Here is a 13,449-nt window from a genome sequence, read left to right as displayed (position 1 = left end):
CTTGCATCAAGTAAAATTAAAACACTACTCTTTGTTTACATTTACTTCATTTAAATCAGCATATATTTAATTCCCAATGTTAGCCTTCAGTCTGAAGCAGGACACTTTGAATGCAGTGTTTCTGGCTTGTGCTGGGTCTGTAAGGAATTGTATTGATTTAAAGAAAGTAGAGAAGCTGGTGGCTACATGTTATATCAGCAATGTCAACAAACTACATATTTATACTTCTTTGCTGCTGTTTTATTTCCAGCTGAATACCAAAGCGTGGGTCGTGTACAGGGTAAGATATTTCACATTTTTATCTTGCTGCATTTGACATTTTACAGAAATGGGTTTTCTTTGATTTCAATTTCACAACAATTTTACCAAAATATTGATGTTCATCCAGAATAGTTGTTCATCCATGCCACTTACCAACATTTCCAAGGCTAGTCACATTGTTGACTCCACTGTTAAACTGTTGTTCTTATTGCTGTAATTTGTGCCTGGGGAGGAGAGGATTTAGAATCATAAAATCATACTATGGTTTGCAGCAGGCGATATACTGCTAATAGCACCAAGTAGTTGGTAGTAAATTACCTGCACAGTTAATTTTCTCTACAGTAAATTGACTGTTCAGCAGAATAAAATCTTGTCCTTCAATAAATTATTCCAGTCTAATCTCCACCTGTTTGGCTATTAGTCTCTGAAGAACAACATAGCCAGGACCCCCCACAGGCTGGACCAGTTAATTTTCCCAAGGGGCCACATGAGAAACTGGTACTGTTGTGGAGGGCTGCACCAATAAGCTGAGCTCACTATATTAGAACAATAAGTTCAGCTGCTTCTCCTCGATCTGAACTGATCTGCTGGTTCCAGACAGAATTGAATGGAAAGCTTCAATGCTTCATGAAGCTTCATCTCACCATCACTACTTCTAATCACTTAAACTGTTTAAGCATGAACATCCCAGCAACCACACACATCCAAGCCAAATGGCAGGGAGCAGTCGCTGCTGGAGCCGGATATGTTACTTTCCAGTCTCTACTGCTGTTGTTGAGGGGGAAAAAAAGGAGTCAGAAAAACTGTGTGTGTTTGTGTGTGTGTGTGTGTGTGTGTGTGTGTGTGTGTGTGTGTGTGTGTGTGTGTGTGTGTGTGTGTGTGTGTGTGTGTGTGTTTTAATTAGATTTAATTCTGGTATCTATGACTTAATTTCATTATTATGAAAGGTGCTACTAGTGTGTTTCCTTGTTAATTAAACTAATTCACTGCTGATCTCTTTAAAATGCAAGTATTCAATTCTGGGTTTCCTATTATTGACTTCCCTTTAATTCTGTTTGTCATATGTGATAAGAATTTTGCCTCAATTCGGGACTGCATTGTTTCGACCAGCCGGAGACTTTGGAGTTTCACCTGGATTCATTATTTAATTTGGTTTTATCCAGGGGCTAAAAAGAATAAAGGCTTATGCAATTATATATTTTTTCTAACGTAACAATGAAACCACTACAGCTGTTATTGCTGTGGCAAGTCTCTAATTGTTTTTAGTCTGCTATCTGAACAACGACATTTTACAACTATGTTGGATTTGTTTTAATTCTAATTATTGAGTGTGAAGTTTTTCCACTTTTTCCATGGACCGTCTTAACCAACTGTCATTAAAACAGTTGGAGGGAATGTCTGGTCTCTGTTCGTTTGTTAGGAGTTGATAAGCTGGTGAACAGAACCGTTAAAAACAGTTTGTTATGTAGTGTGGTTTCAGCTTCCCTTTATGTGTCAAACAAAGTAAGAAGCAGGCAGTAAAGTGTGTCAGTAAAACTCTGAGGTTTCAACAGCACACAACTTTAGTACTTTAGAGCTGCATGTAGATGGGCTGATGTTGTAAGTTGCTGCATTTTTAATTTTTCTGAGCCTGTGAGCAATAACTTTAAATTGTCTTTTTTTCTTTCTTGTTTCTTTCTTTCTTTCTTTCTTTCTTTCTTTCTGGACTTAAGGATATGCAGTGCCTGAGCAAAAGGCACTCTGATAGCACGCACCTCCTTTAGTGCACATTATTCACTGGTTCTAGTTACAGATCTGGCTTGTCTTTAGCAGCAAAAATGTGGAGAATTTGTTAAACCTTTTAGCAGAGTATTATTTATATAATATAATCCACTATCAATTAAACTGTTAAAAACAGTATGTTATTTAGTGTGGTTTCAGCTTCAGTTTATTACTGCCGTCAAGCCAGCCTCAAAAGTAATTAAGTCTTGTTATGTCCTCTAATAACACTCTGAGGTTGAAATTTTGAATTTCAAAGTATTTCAATGAGTGCCCTATAAAGGGCTAGACCTCTAAAGGTGTGCTGTGGTATCTGGCACTGAGGTGTTAGCAACAGATCCTTTAAGTCCTGTAAATTGCGAGGTGGGGCCTCCATGAATCTGACTTGTTTGTCCAGCACATCCCACAAATATTCTATTGGATTGAGATCTAGGGAATTTGGAGGCCAAGTAAACACCTTAAATTCATCGATGTGCTCCTCAGCCACTCCTGAACCATTTTTGCTTTGTGGCAGGGCAGGACACATTATCCTGCTGAAAAAGGCTGCCGCCTTCAGGAAATACCATTTCCATTAAAGGGTGTACATGGTCTGCAACAATGCTTAGGACCCAAGGTTTCCCAGCAAAATGTTGCCCAAAGCATCACACTGCCTCCACTGGCTTGTCTTCTTCCCATAGTGCATCCTGGTGCCAGGTGTAAGGTAAGTGATGGGCGCACACCCGACCATCCACGTTATGTACATGAAAACGTGATTCATCAGACCAGGTCAACTTCTTCCATTGCTCTGTGTCCCAGTTCTAATGCTCACGTGCCACTTTCAACGGTGGACGGGGTCAGCATGGGTACCCTGACTGTTCTGCAGCTATGCAGCCCCGTACGCAACAAACTGTGTTGCACTGAGTATTCTGACACCTTTCTGTCAGACCCAGCCTTAACCTTTTCAGCAATTCGAACTGTAGTTTTACACTAGCTCATCTGGTGAATCAGACAACATGGGCCAGCTTTGGCTCCCCACATCCATCAGTGAGCCTTGGTGACCCACGACCCTGTCGCTGGTTCACCACTGTTCCTTCTTTGGACAACTTTCTACAGATACTGACCACTGCAAACCAGTGACACCCTGCAAGAGCTGCAGTTTTGGAGATACTCTGACCCAGTTGTGTAGCCATCACAATTTTGTCCCTCGTCAAACTCCCTCAAATCCTTGCGCTTGCCCATTTTTCCTGCTTCTAACACATCAATTCTGAGGACAAAATGTTTCTTTGTTCACTGCTATATCCCACCCACTAATAGGTGCCAAGATGAAGATATAATCAGTGTTATTCACTTCACCTGTCAGTGGTCATAATGTTATGCTCGATAGGTAGATTACACCTGAATAAAGTCTATTATATATAGTATTTGCAAATTGTCACCTTGTGCAAAGCAATATGCCTTGGTCGGGAGAGTAATGATAACAAGAGAAAAATATCTGTTAAAGATGAGATCTGATATATGCTTGGCTTTGACTCTTAAGCATTCAAAGTGTTGTTACTATTCACAGCTATTTTTGAGCTAGTTTGGGTGTGCTGTTACACAACGTTAAGCAATATGTTTTGTGGGAAGTGTTCCAAGCAGTGCTGGAAATCTAACACTCCACCCATGACTAGACAGTCTTTCATGCTGTTATAACCTCTTGGTACACCTGCTGTTTACTTAATGTGAGTCATCATTTTGTCGTGCATTATGGAAAACTGTTTGCGTTGTTTTAAGCATTAATTGGCCATCACTCAACTCATCGCTATGTCATAGATACCTTCTCATCTGCTGCTGCTAAACTAAGGACTTTTCAGTGTGTAATAGAAGCATTTAGCACTGTCATGAATTTATTTTCATAGTGCTTAAGGTTTATTTTCCTCCTTTAACCAGCTTGCAGTTGAAAATGCATGATCTCCATGTTCCCACAAGATCCTTTAAAAGAGTTGAAGCTTGTTTATGGCATTCTCTTTGGCTGTGTTGTTTCATTACATTTGCAAACAGCTTGACATCCTCCTACAGGAACACTGTTGAAATCTGAAATAAGAGAGTTTGTTGCATGGAGAGCCGGCCAGAAAACAACTCTCACAGTCTGGTCATGTGACTCCTGTCTGAGAGGCCACATGCATTTCACTTCAACAGCTGTGCATGTCCTTGACAACCAGGCAGTATTTGGTACTGTTGGCAGCAGCAGTGCTATTAAACACACAAAGATTTCACAAAGAGATGAAAACACTCAAACCATTAATCAAACTATTGTCTTGTCTCACCACCAGTAGTTGTAGTAATAGTTTTTTTATTAGCTGTTCCTCCTTTTTTATATTCAAAGTTCAGCATCATGTTTCACTGCTATCAGCAGGCCTCCCAGACTTCTTTGTCTCTCTCTCTCTCTCTCTCTCTCTAGCTGTCCAGTGTTGACCAACGAACAGACTCTGACCGTTCTGAAGAATGGTCAGGGCCCAGAGGCCATGTTCAGGATACAAATATTTAAGTTTGTCAGCAGCTCTTACACTGTCTTCCTTCACTGCAACGTCCAGATCTGCCACGAATGGTGCCAACCTGTGAGTGACCTCATGCAGCACCCATTCCTCAAACTGGGAGTCAGAGGCCAGTTCAGACAAGTCTGCTATATGCAATGCTTCTGTCCTCAAAATAGACCCATCAGCCTAGGACTGGTTTTCAGCCACATTAGCTATCCTTAATTCAAATATAAAATGATATTTATATTTTTCAAACTGAACTAGCTTGATCAATATGGATATAGATCTTGGAGAAGGTGAAGAGACATCCCACTGTCCCATACAGTGCCTTACAGACCCATAAGGCGACTATTAAACCACAGAGAAAAGCACAATGTTGGCATGTTTTTATTCAGGTTTGCAACTAATATAGTTTCATATAGTTCATATGCATGCAGTTACACCTGTGCACAGATGCAGTGGGAGGCCCAGCTGTGGAGACCTTTGTCCTCGGAGGACTGCTGGTTGTCTTACTGCTGATAACAGGAGTGTTTGGGAGGTTGTGGCTTCACTCCAGACATTTCTACCCAGCACAAGAAGCACAGCTTACTCTGTCCAACATTCAGCACATCTCAGAGGTGGCCTCATGAATTGTATGAACTTTGTACAACTGGCAAATGTATATACAGGTGTGTTTTATTATAATGTATTATGTTTTCCATATTTTGCTCTTTAGAGAAGAATTTGCTTGATTTGCAAAAAGCAACTTAATAACTATTTATCTTAAGAGTTCCTGATTTGAGGACTGTGACACTTTGAGATACTTGATTTAAGATTCAATCTGTCTGTTTGACAGGAGCCTGGATACTTCAGGTAGATTTTTCCTGATTGTATTTCCACTGAAGTAAAATTGTTATTGCAAGACCTACATGTAATGGGAATATTTCCATTGTGTGGTAACACTAATTTTAAATATAATTCTAGTTCACATATTTTCAAAAGGTCCTCTGAAATACCCAATGGTGCACCAGTCTGTTACTTCTGCAGTATGTCTGTGTAAATGTAAACAATTAAACAGGGACCTAACAGTAGTTTAATTTCAAATTAGTCCAGCGTCTCACAATAGAGAAAAGCAAAGGTGTATTCATGATGGCTGCATTCAATTTAGTGAATCCTGGTTTGCTGTAGTGGCACATCAGGACCTATAATGGAATAGGGCCACACTCATTACTGTGCTTTTCCGGCACAGTAATGAGTGTTTACAGCATCAGCAGGGGTGTGTGGTGTTTACTCAAACATGAACTACAGTGCCTGATCTAATTTAACATCATCCAGGGCAGCAGCACTCAAATATTCAGGCTTGGTGTTTAAAATTTTACCTTTTAATCTCATATAACTTTTTAACTATGTTTACGCACATTTGTTAAATTAAATAATAATGAAATAAGTATGTAATAGCACCCATAAACAATGTTTTTTAAATACATCAAAGCCAGTATGTTTTTAATGTTGTGAAATTAGTCCTGTTTAAAATGTGAATTTGATAAATCTGGCTCATTTATATGCTTTTAGTACTTTTAGTATACAAAGGTCCAGGGAACAATAATCAGACTTAATTATATGTTAGATCAACGTATTTATTTATTTATTTTTTGCCTGTCTTTATATCTTTGTATTAGAGAAATATATACTCAACAGCCTTTGCTGCCAAATTCATCCACTGATTTTTTTTTTTTGCTTGTACGTCTGCATTTTTTATATTTTGCTAGAAAAATAGGAAATAGGTGCAGTAATTTATTGAAACACCTGCAAACATAAATGGAAAGACAGCATATAACAGAGTTTATACAATTTTAATGAGCTTGAAAGTTAATATTTGGCATGGCCACCTTTATTCTACAACACACCCTGATCTCTCTCAGGCAGCTTTCTTGTAATTTCTTTAAGTAGTCTTCAGGAATAGTTTTCCACACTTCTTGAAGGACATTCAAAGCTCTTCTTTGGATGTTGGCTGCCTTTTCTTTTGTTCTTTGTCAATATGATGCCACACTGTCTTGATAATGTTAAGGTCTGTGCTCTGGGCAATCCATGGCTGATAGTGCTTTGTTGTGTGTTTTTCTATCCATGTATGCTTTTAGTGCATTGGCAGTGTGTTTGCCAGTCAGACACTTTCTAGATGGTATTGCATGGTGGATCAAAATCTGATGGTAATTTTTTGTGTTCAAAACTCCATCAATTTTGATCAGGTTGCTAGTAACACTGCCTTATGTGTCACAACATTGGTTCATCCCTTAACAAACATTCCTCTGAAAATGAGTAAAAAAGCACCTAGTGTCCAAAGAAAAACTTTGAAATACCTTCAGAAAGTCCGGAGAACTGCTGCTCCAGACTATTTCAAAAGTTAAAAGAAACTCTGGCTCCTTGGAAGAAAAATGTAAATTAGGGTCTGCTCAAGACTTTTGCACAGTAGTGTATTATATCAGGAGTCGGTCCCCGTTAAATCTCCAAAACGGCATCACAGACATCTTAAGTGGGATTATAGATGTAAAAGTGCCCCGGGGTATTTCCCAGTCTGTTTATTTCAGTGCTCTCAGGTCTGTGTCCATAAACCTAAATATGACCGGGACACCGGCCGGTTTGCGTGATGACGTATACGGCGCTGCAGTATCAGGATCAACATAACTCCGACCGACCCCGAGCAGTGAGGAAGCAGCTGTAGCCAGTTCAATTCATAAGAAGCTTTCGACACATTTAATACCGCGGGGTGTTTATATAGTCACAGTTTCAGCGCTACAGGTATCGACGGAGCTTGTATAAGTAAGATAATATAAACAAAACACACTCGGAGAACCCCCATAATTCGGGTAAGTTGTTTCTAGGAGCTGGAAGCTAGCTAACTAAGTAGGCTAACAAAGTGTAGCCGCTAATGCTAACCGGCTAGTCATGTTGTTGTTCTTTTGTTTAACTTAAACTTTTGTGACTTAGCAAGTGATCCTTTAGGGTTACACCTGGTCATCTAATTATATATTTGCGAACTTGCTGGTGGATATTATTGGCGTGTAAATCTGTAGCTAGTTAGGTGTGTTGGCAGTAGTTGCTGTGTTTGTGTTTTTAGCCAGTTATGCTTGCGTAATTTAGTCAGCACTTGCTGGCCAAGGCATTAAAAACTTGAATAATGGTTCTCCTTTGTTGCATTGCATTGTTTGGGCTTGCAGCATTGTTGTGGGTCTTTAAAATGATTGCTTGTTGTTCTCTTAGCTGGCGTTCATTATCCCACAAATCCCCCACACAAGTAACATGACCAAATAAGCCCGAAGATATGATTCACAAGTATTTTCCTCTTGGTAGCTCTGTTGCACCCTGTTGCCAAACAGGTTGAATTATGGGCATGTTACCAGAACGCCATGAAAAATTGGGGACAGGTCACAGAGCCTGAAGGTCAGGGTTCAGGTTTGCCCTGAAAGTCCTGGAAGAACTGGTATGACCATGAAACCTAAGACGGGTGTTGTGAAATGTTACTGAACAGCGTAAAGGTTTTACAGTGCATGTGGGGGGAATAAGTGACAGGCCTCCTTGAAGGCACATGCGTGTATAATGTAACACCAGCATGTTTTGTTCCAGCTAAACCTAAAAACAGTTGTTACCATAGCATGGGTGAGATTTCGCAACAAAACAAATCTGTTTATCATTTGGTTTCAGGGTCGGACACCTTCCCCTGCTATCAATAGGAAATAAAAATGGAGAATCTGCACCCCCACTGCCTTAAATGCATTAATAGAAGATGCATGGTAAGACCAGAGACTGGAGTTTCCTGTGACCTCATTGGCTGTCCTCTTGTCTGTGGGGCAGTTTTTCACTCGTGTAAACTAGAGGAACATCGTCTGCTGTGTCCGTATGAACGGCTGCCTTGCCTCAACAGTGGATTTGGCTGCCCCTTCACTATTGCAAGGATCAGGATGGCACAACACCTTGAGACATGCCCCGCAAGTATAGTATGTTGTACTATGGAGTGGAACCGCTGGCCCGTCAGTTATGCTGATCGCAAGTCCTATGAAAACTTGAGCAAAGACTTTGATGAGGTGGAGCAGCTAGACATGGCTTTGGCTCTGCAGGATCAGAGGATGTTGTTAGAGTCCCTTAAGGTCACGACCAATGTGTCAAAGAATGGAGATAAAGAATTAGATGATAGTGAAAAAATGGCCACAGCATCAAGTTTACCAGAGACAGTGTTGGGTAATGGAACAGTGGAAATGGAGGAAGAGTCCTACAATGAGCTGTACAGGGCTTCGGTGGAGACAAGGAGAAGTTTAGCTGCTGCCTTGGACATCCTCACTAATTCCAAGGATATTAATGTAATTGTTGGAAACTTAAATGCCGAAAAGACTGATAAGAATGGAGCACTCCATAATGGAGAAAATGGTGATAGTCATGGTGTTTATGTCGCTGAAGGTGGGAAGAATGTAGATATGCAAGAGAGTGACTCGGATTCAGAGTGTGAGCTGGGAGCAGTAGGTGGAGTAGCGGGTGCTGTCAGAGCAGATGGAGAAGACGATGGCATCAACTGGGTTGAAGAAAATGATTTTGTTGAGTTGCTTTTTGATGAGAAGGAAGATTACATTGATGAACCAATAAATGATTCCAACCTTGTCTGGCCAGAGATGCCTCAGAATTACATGCCTGTTGTAGCACTGGAGCCTCCTGTGCCTCAGCAAGAACAACTTGCACCTCCAATGCCATTCCTACTGTCTGATCATGTGAGAAATAACTTCTTACAACACTTACCCACTGAACTCAGGTACAGGTGCTTAGAGCGTAAGCTACAGAATGTAGAAGTGCTCAGAGGAATAAGTATGTTTACATTTAATGGACGTCGGGCCCTGCTGTCAGATCCTTATTTGTTTCGAGCAAAGATGGAAGACAAGGCAGTTGACACATCTGACCTGGAGGTAGCAGATGACCCCATGGGCCTCCATGGCATTGACCTCATCACTGCAGCTTTGCTTTTTTGCCTCGGTGATTCTCCAGGAGGGAGAGGGATCTCAGACAGTAGGTTTGTTGATGGCTACCACATTGACTTTGGTACACAGACATTCTCCTTCCCTTCTGCCATTCTTGCAACCAACACCATGGTGGGGGATATTGCTTCAGCTTCAGCCTGCGATCACGCCAGTCCACAGCTTTCCAACCCCAGCCCCTTCCACACTCTCAGGCTGGACCTAGTCCTTGAATGTGTGGCCCGATACCAAACCAAACAGCGCTCCATGTTCACATTTGTGTGTGGACAGTTGTTCCGACGAGATGAATTCTCGTCTCATTTTAAAAATGTTCATGGAGATATCCATGCTGGACTCAATGGCTGGATGGAGCAGCGCTGCCCCTTGGCCTACTACGGCTGCACCTACTCCCAAAGACGATTTTGCCCATCCGTTCAGGGCTTCCGAATAATCCATGACAGGCACCTCGGTTCGTTTGGGGTGCAACCTGGTTTACCCTTGACAAGCGGTGACAATAACCGAAGAAAGAACTGTCAGTTTGGCTCTCAGTGTGACCAGTTAAGCTGTCTTCCATTTGAAGTGTTGCAGCACATAGCAGGTTTTCTGGACAGCTTTAGCTTGTGCCAGCTGTCTAGAGTGTCCCGCACCATGAGGGATGTGTGTGCTAGCCTGCTGCAGATGCGTGGCATGGTTGTTCTGCTGTGGGAGAAGAAACGGCGTGCTGATGGGTCTCCTTCATGGCAGATCACAAACAAGGTTAGTCCACTTATGCACTCATATTTTGCTGTTTAAAGACAGCTGATGGCAAATTTCACTCGTCACTCGCGCATGAAAATTAATTAATTTTCTTGTTTTGTTCAGGTGTGGCGATTTAGCACAGCCTTTGGTACAGTGAACGAGTGGAAGTTTGCAAACATCGCCAGTATGGCTGATCACCTCAAGAAATGCAAGTTCAACACAATTGCTCGTCGGGAGGAGGCGATCCCTCTGCCATGCATGTGTTTCACCAGAGAGCTCACAAAAGAGGGGAGGTGTTTACGTTCAGTTCTCAAACCAGTAGCATAAACAATGAGGTCATTTTTCAGACTCTTCTGAGTCCTTCAGAACTCAATGCACATGTATTTCCCTCCAGTGTTTACAGACATTAAGACTTTTCAGGCCTCAAAAAGAGAACTCCTGGTTGAACTTTATCTGTGGTTCCTTGCGTCACAGTGGACACAGTCTTCAGTCCCTCAAACAAGACAAAGCCAGTAGTGAGCTGATGCTTCAGCTCAGGCTGACGTGCTGCAGTCACAGATCAGGACTGTAAAAAAGCAAATTAAAATTCTAGCATTGTATCTTCCTCTCATGAATCTGTTAATCCTAGTGTACTGAATTTGTATCCGTACCTTTTCTGACACTGTGTAAATAATCAAATATTTTGGTGTAGATTTTTTTAAAATTTTTATATCAAAAAGGCAGTACTGTGCTACATTGGTGGTAAGAGTAGAGCCTTAACTTGAGATACACTTGATTTTTCTAGTCATAAGGTTGTTCAAAGCATCTCAGTGAGATTTCTCCACTGCTTTGATCTAGAACAGTTTACTGATATCTGGCACACTTTGACATCTACTCCAGTTGCCTACAGTGACCACATGTGTGCTGCTTGGAACTCATAGATTTCACGCCTTTAATACTACATTTTAAAATTGACCAAACTTCTGTGTTCCACTTTACAGAATAATTGAACTGCATCACTGTCGGTGTTGAGTTCTGTTCACCAGCATAAGCATGCTGACACTTTTTGGGCATGTTTCAGCATTCACAAAGGTGGTCCATCCTCCTCCCTTTTTTTTTTTCTTCTTCTTCTTCGTCTCACTTCTGACTAAGAGGCGGGTTTGTTAGTCAGGATGTGGAGACATGAAGCAACACTATTTATCAGTCAACTGGCACTACTTTTTTAGCCATGGTTGGCTTGTGGTCTTTTCTACTGGGTACTTTGACAGGTAACCAGCAATTATTTAGAGGTTCTTTTCTCCAAAAATCTAAATGTAGCAAAGTCAAAAAATGAATGTACCTGATGAATCACCAGTGACTGGTTACCAGGAAGCTTGGTTTCCTTCCCCTCAGTGTCAGACCTCAAGAAAACCCTGCAGGTCAGGTTCAAGGAAATGTAACGGGCACACACTTCCCTTCTTTAATAAGCATCATTAACTATGTTCATAATCACTATTTATCATGGTTTTTAAAGGGTTTTTTTGGCAATACATGTCCGCTGTGTTCACATATTGTTGGTGTCTCAGGGTTGCAGCATGAAGCTTTGTCTCACCGTTAGTGTATTCAAGAAAATTGCTGAGAAAGCCACGTAAGCTGCTTGATTATTATGGGATCTGTGGGGAACTGATTCAGTATTATAATGGTGTGAGTTGAGTTGCAGTGCTGATAACATGTTTTTCATGTTTATCAGTAAGTGATGTTTTTAAAACTAAAGCTTGTTTTTTTTTTATGTTCATTTAAAACAGTCATCAGGCTTGTTGAATGACTCTTAGTTCGAATCAAGAAATGGGGTCTAACAAAACTTAACAAGTGTAGTCCCCTTATATTGTGGGGTGGGGGAGCTTTTCAAAATTGGTTTAAAATGACATAAGCAATTTTTTAGTGATGAAATATGGGTTTGGTGTGTGTTTTCTTTTTTGATGTAAAGCCCAAGCTGTGTCAAAAACTAAGCTCTTTTTCAGTTTATGTATGATTTTTGTTTTTTCTTTTCCTTTTTTTGTACTGGTACTTTTCTTTGGAAATATACATCTGCCTCTGTTAGGTCTGGATTTCAATTACTGATTTGCACATAAAGGCATGTACTGTAAAATTTAAATCCTATATCTGACAGATTATTTTTGGAGTAGCAAAACTGTTGCTCCTTCTTGTACTAGATGTGACTTTGATGTTTTTGGAAAATACATTGATCAGTCCAGTTGCAGGCTAATTTATACAGTTTATTTCTCAGGCATCACACATTAAGTTTAATGAGTATTATGTCTTTACTTATGTTCTCTCTTTTTTTTTTTTTTTTTTTTTTTTTTTTTAATATAATCAATCTCCTTCCACAAAGATCAACGAATCCTGATGAGATGCGCTTAGTCCTTGGGTTTAAAGTTGCCTGTGTGAGTAGAAATGGGGAACCTAGCATGAAAATCAGGCTTTTACTCTGTTGATGTTCATGCATGTAAGACAAATATGAGGTTTTCATCTCCAGACCACCTTTTGTTTTGCAGTCTTTGCACCTGGAGTGTATCAACATTTTGATCAGTGTTTTAGGTTATATTATCACTCCTGCTGATGTGGGGTTTTTTGTTGTTTTTCCACCACAGTATGCCAACTTCATTTGTTTGACTTTTGGTCCATTTTAATAAAGAGACTCTTGAGTTCTTAAATGTTTTGACTTTTATTGCAGTGGTCAGTCATAGGGGCACATCTGACAAAATCCTACCAAAGGTACTTGTGCAGGTCTTGTATTTAGGTCAGGTGTGCAGTAAGCAATATTGTTCCCTACAAAAACTTTTTAGAACCACTTGGTCTTTGTAAGATTATTGGACAAGTATGAAAGAAAGATGTTATAGACACACTTTGCAATGCATTTTGATGTTTAGGAAAAAATAAACCAGAGTGAAAATGTGCATTATGGAAATGGAACACATTTTTTAGAGCCAGTAAAATCTTGAGATATTTAATACAGTGTCTGCTATTTAATTTTTTCTCCTAATAACACTAGCAAGTAATACAGCATTTGTCAAAGAATGCTATGCTAAGTTTTACAAGTTCCCATCTCTTACCCCTAGATGGCACCAAATCAAAAGCCCTTCACAAGTGCAAAACAATCCACACAGGAAATATAAATAGGCCTGTTGGTACATAACATCCTCCCTTGCAATGATGGGTCAGGATGTGATTTAGTTTCGGCTCACCGCTTGGTGGGTTTTAATTCA

General features: G+C 40.4%; 1 protein-coding gene across 1 annotated transcript; it reads left to right on the top strand.

The window, feature by feature from the left end:
- The first annotated feature begins 7,179 nt into the window (after positions 1 to 7,179).
- On the top strand, positions 7,180 to 12,532 carry fbxo30a (F-box protein 30a). Its single transcript, XM_030719601.1, has 3 exons — positions 7,180 to 7,357; positions 8,193 to 10,243; positions 10,349 to 12,532. Exons 2-3 carry the CDS (start codon positions 8,231 to 8,233, stop codon positions 10,550 to 10,552), a joined length of 2,217 nt encoding a protein of 738 aa, XP_030575461.1. The 5' UTR covers positions 7,180 to 7,357; positions 8,193 to 8,230; the 3' UTR covers positions 10,553 to 12,532.
- The last annotated feature ends 917 nt before the right edge of the window (positions 12,533 to 13,449 follow it).

The sequence above is a fragment of the Archocentrus centrarchus genome, chromosome 22 (assembly GCF_007364275.1).
Source record: "Archocentrus centrarchus isolate MPI-CPG fArcCen1 chromosome 22, fArcCen1, whole genome shotgun sequence".
Lineage (NCBI taxonomy): Eukaryota > Metazoa > Chordata > Actinopteri > Cichliformes > Cichlidae > Archocentrus > Archocentrus centrarchus.
This window is presented reverse-complemented; position numbering and strand designations above follow the sequence as displayed.

Coding starts and splice junctions, on each gene's coding strand:
- fbxo30a (XM_030719601.1), top strand. CDS start 8,231: ATGGAGAATCTGCACCCCCACTGCCTTAAATGCATTAATAGAAGATGC. Junction 10,244..10,348: donor CATGGCAGATCACAAACAAG/GTTAGTCCACTT, acceptor TGTTTTGTTCAG/GTGTGGCGATTTAGCACAGC.